This window comes from Nanorana parkeri, unplaced genomic scaffold (assembly GCF_000935625.1).
Source record: "Nanorana parkeri isolate BGI_ZX_2015 unplaced genomic scaffold, ASM93562v1 scaffold1724, whole genome shotgun sequence".
Taxonomy (NCBI): Eukaryota; Metazoa; Chordata; class Amphibia; order Anura; family Dicroglossidae; genus Nanorana; species Nanorana parkeri.
In genome coordinates, this window is record NW_017307992.1 from 277,783 (window position 1) to 281,660 (window position 3,878).

At 48.7% G+C, this 3,878-nt stretch overlaps 1 protein-coding gene across 2 annotated transcripts in view; it reads right to left on the reverse strand.

Annotated features, from left to right (window-relative positions):
• Positions 1-455: 455 nt before the first annotated feature.
• Positions 456-3,878, reverse strand: part of DRAXIN (dorsal inhibitory axon guidance protein) — a 31,255-nt gene continuing 27,832 nt past the window's right edge. For both annotated transcript variants that reach the window (XM_018571279.1, XM_018571280.1), the window contains exon 7: positions 456-670. In XM_018571279.1, the coding sequence (XP_018426781.1) occupies positions 558-670 (113 nt within the window). In that variant the 3' untranslated portion in view covers positions 456-557. The remainder of the gene's footprint in view (positions 671-3,878) is intronic.

A 3,878-nucleotide genomic window follows, 5' to 3' on the forward strand; every position in this document is an offset into this window, starting at 1 on the left:
AATTTTGCGATTATTTCGGAAGTCAGAGAAACCGAAAACAACAAAACAAAGAAGTGAATCGTTTCATTCTAATAGTCGGACAGGAAAGTGATGATTCCCCGCGTGTCCCCGGGAACCTCGCCGCTGTCCGTAAAATCTGACGTGTTGGGTGTCTGCGTTGCAAAATCAGCTCATTTGCATATTAGCACCTCCCCCTTCCCCCTAAATTTACTAATAGGCGATATTATAAAATCTTTCGCCATGAGTATCTATAGAGCGGATTGTGTTCAGACCGGAGTCCTCCTTCCCAATGATTAAACATGACACAAAGTGAACGTCACCCCATCAACGAAAATGTATCAAAAACGTGTTGTGCGTCGGTGACGGCCTGGGAACGCCGCCGCCGAAACGGTAATTTTTACACCCGGCCGGGAGTCCCGCCTTCTCAGCTCGGGGCCATCGAAGCGCCATCACCGCGGCCCTAATATCTACATGTACATAAAAATGGCGTCCTCGTCAGCCGGGGACACGACAGCGAACGGCGTCTGCTACATGGCGGGCGGGAGGTCGCAGGGCGCTCAGACAGAAATAAACGATCCTTGGTCCTTGTTGATGGATTCGGGGTCCACGCAGCGCCCTTTCCTCCTCGTCACTCTCTGGTTGCGGTGGAATTTGGAGTAGCAGCGGAGACCTGTATAGAAGAAATACGATTATACAGAATGGAATGACATCGAGGAAAGACAAATGTCTGCCACCCACAACCGAGGAAATGTTTCACCGTCTATACTGATAGTGGGAGGTCAACTTATATCGTGGGCCTCAAGTGTGGCCCCTGACATCACCAAAGGGCCGCACATAATAGTGCATCTAATGATAACGAAAGCTGTCAGGGACTATAGACATGTAACAGGAAATGTCAGAATCTACAGGCATGCTACAAGAGATGGTCAGAGACTATGGGCATGGTACAAGAGATGGTCAGAGACTATGGGCATGGTACAAGAGATGGTCACTCTATGGACATGGTACAAGAGATGGTCAGAGACTATGGGCATGGTACAAGAGATGGTCAGAGACTATGGGCATGGTACAATAGATGGTCAGTCTATGGGCATGGTACAAGAGATGGTCAGAGACTATGGGCATGGTATAAGAGATGGTCAGAGACTATGGACATGGTACAAGAGATGGTCAGAGACTATGGGCATGGTACAAGAGATGGTCAGAGACTCTGGGCATGGTACAAGAGATGGTCAGTCTATGGGCATGGTACAAGAGATGGTCAGAGACTCTGGGCATGGTACAAGAGATGGTCAGTCTATGGGCATGGTACAAGAGATGGTCAGAGACTATGGGCATGGTACAATAGATGGTCAGTCTATGGGCATGGTACAAGAGATGGTCAGAGTCTATGGGCATGGTACAAGAGATGGTCAGAGACTATGGGCAACTATAGACATGTAACAGGAAATGTCAGAATCTATAGGCATGCTACAAGAGATGGTCAGAGACTATGGGCATGGTACAAGAGATGGTCAGAGACTATGGGCATGGTACAATAGATGGTCAGTCTATGGGCATGGTACAAGAGATGGTCAGAGTCTATGGGCATGGTACAAGAGATGGTCAGAGACTATGGGCATGGTACAAGAGATGGTCAGAGACTATAGGCATGGTACAAGAGATGGTCAGAGACTATGGGCATGGTACAAGAGATGGTCAGTTTATGAACATGGTACAAGAGATGGTCAGTTTATGAACATGGTACAAGAGATGGTCAGTTTATGAACATGGTACAAGAGATGGTCAGAGACTATGGGCATGGTACAAGAGATGGTCAGAGTCTATTGGGATGGTAGAAGAGATGGTCAGAGACTACGGGCATACTACAGGAGATTGTCACAGACTACAGACATGCAATAGGAGATGGTCAGAGGTAGTGAATGCATGTGCCTTGATGCACCGCATGTTAACAGGTGCCATAATGTGCATTGTGGTGCTCTGCATAGCCAAAAATGGTGCATGTCTATTTTTTTTTGCAAGCATATTAGTTGGAATGGACCGACCTGAAGTCTGAATGTGTCCTTAGACTCCTCCCCTTTTAGTTTTCTTATAAATTTCTTATAAGAGAATTCTTAGAAACCTCCAGCTCTGGTCACGTGATCGGATCCGGCAGACACATTTCTGGCTGTATATTTACCAGCAGGAAAAACAATTGTGTAATCATCACATGTCCGGCCACAGCACATAGAACCCTCCTCTGTGTATGATGGGTACACAATGTGCAGCTAAAGCTGACTGAAGGGGACCTGAGAACATAACGCAGCCCATAGACAGGAGACAACTATCACCCATTATTGGTAATATCAATTATCTGATTATTGGTGATCAGATTGGGAAATGATTGACCATCAGTGACCTCATGTCCCCATGGTTGAGGCCACGCTGCTGTGGTTGAGGCCACGCTGCTGTGGTTGAGGTCATGCTGCTGTGGTTGAGGTCATGTCACCATAGTTGAGGTCATGTCACCATAGTTGAGGTCATGTCTCCATGGTTAAGGTCATGTCCTCGGGGTTGGGGCCATGCCCCCCGTGGTTGAGGTCATGTCACCATAGTTGAGGTCATGTCCCCATAGTTGAGGCCATGCTGCTGTGGTTGAGGTCATGCTGCTGTGGTTGAGGTCATGTCTCCATAGTTGAGGTCATGTCCCCATAGTTGAGGTCATGTCTCCATGGTTAAGGTCATGTCCCCGGGGTTGGGGCCATGCCCCCGTGGTTGAGGTCATGTCACCATAGTTGAGGTCATGTCCCCGGGCTTGGGTCCATGCCCCCGTGGTTGAGGTCATGTCACCATAGTTGAGGTCATGTCCCCATAGTTGAGGCCATGCTGCTGTGGTTGACGTCATGTCCCCATGGTTGACGTCATGTCTCGGTGGTTGAGGTCATGCCCCCATGGTTGACGTCATGTCTCGGTGGTTGAGGTCATGCCCCCGTGGTTGAGGTCATCAGTGACCTCCTCAGGCACTCTGGTCCGACGGACCTCTGCTAGGGGATCAATCTAATATGGGTTTTCCTGACTGTTACCCCCAATATAAGACCGGTGACAGCGGGGTTTGCTCATGGTATATGATATGACCATCCATGTATGTCACAGTCCTACTGGTGAAGGCAGATCCGGGTGTTAATCGACCAGGTGGCTCCCTTTACACTATAGTATCCTGATATAAAACAAGGCTGTTACTGTTACTGGCCAATCAGAACCCTTGTTTCATTTTCCTGGAAGATTAAAGGTAAAAACTGAAAGATTTTGACCAGCGGGTGGGCCGGGGAGCCCAGATCATGGAGAGAATAACAGCCATGAAGCTTCTTCTCTACACACTGCCACATGGCAACCTAGAGGTGTCCATGAGATGACCCCATCAATCTTCTACCATCTCATGACTATGACCTCCAGCTGAGGTTTCTGGGAGCAAACAGCGACCCCCTAATTCCCCCGGATTAGGTGGCAGCAGAGGGGTACCTAGTGCCCCCCACTTGTGCTTGAGATCCAGGTGCCTGACGGTAATTGGATTGTCCCTGTACGTCTGATGACCCCCGTCAAGATGTCCCCTTCGTTCCTCATGTGAGAGGAGAGCCCCTTTAACAACTCTGGGTCAGCGATGTCATCTGTGGCTGATTCATGACACAAGACCATGATGATCAATGTGGAAACATGTTCTGTTATTGGGAAACGCGTCCTGACACAATACACGCGTGTAGATCTGACCACATCACCACGTGTGATCGGAAACCTCCCAGAGCTGATGAAAGTCTCTGACCTCGGCTCTACTGACAGCTCTACAATCAGCAGAGGACTCGATTTCCCAAATCTTATTACCCAATATACTGTAATCTCTCTCC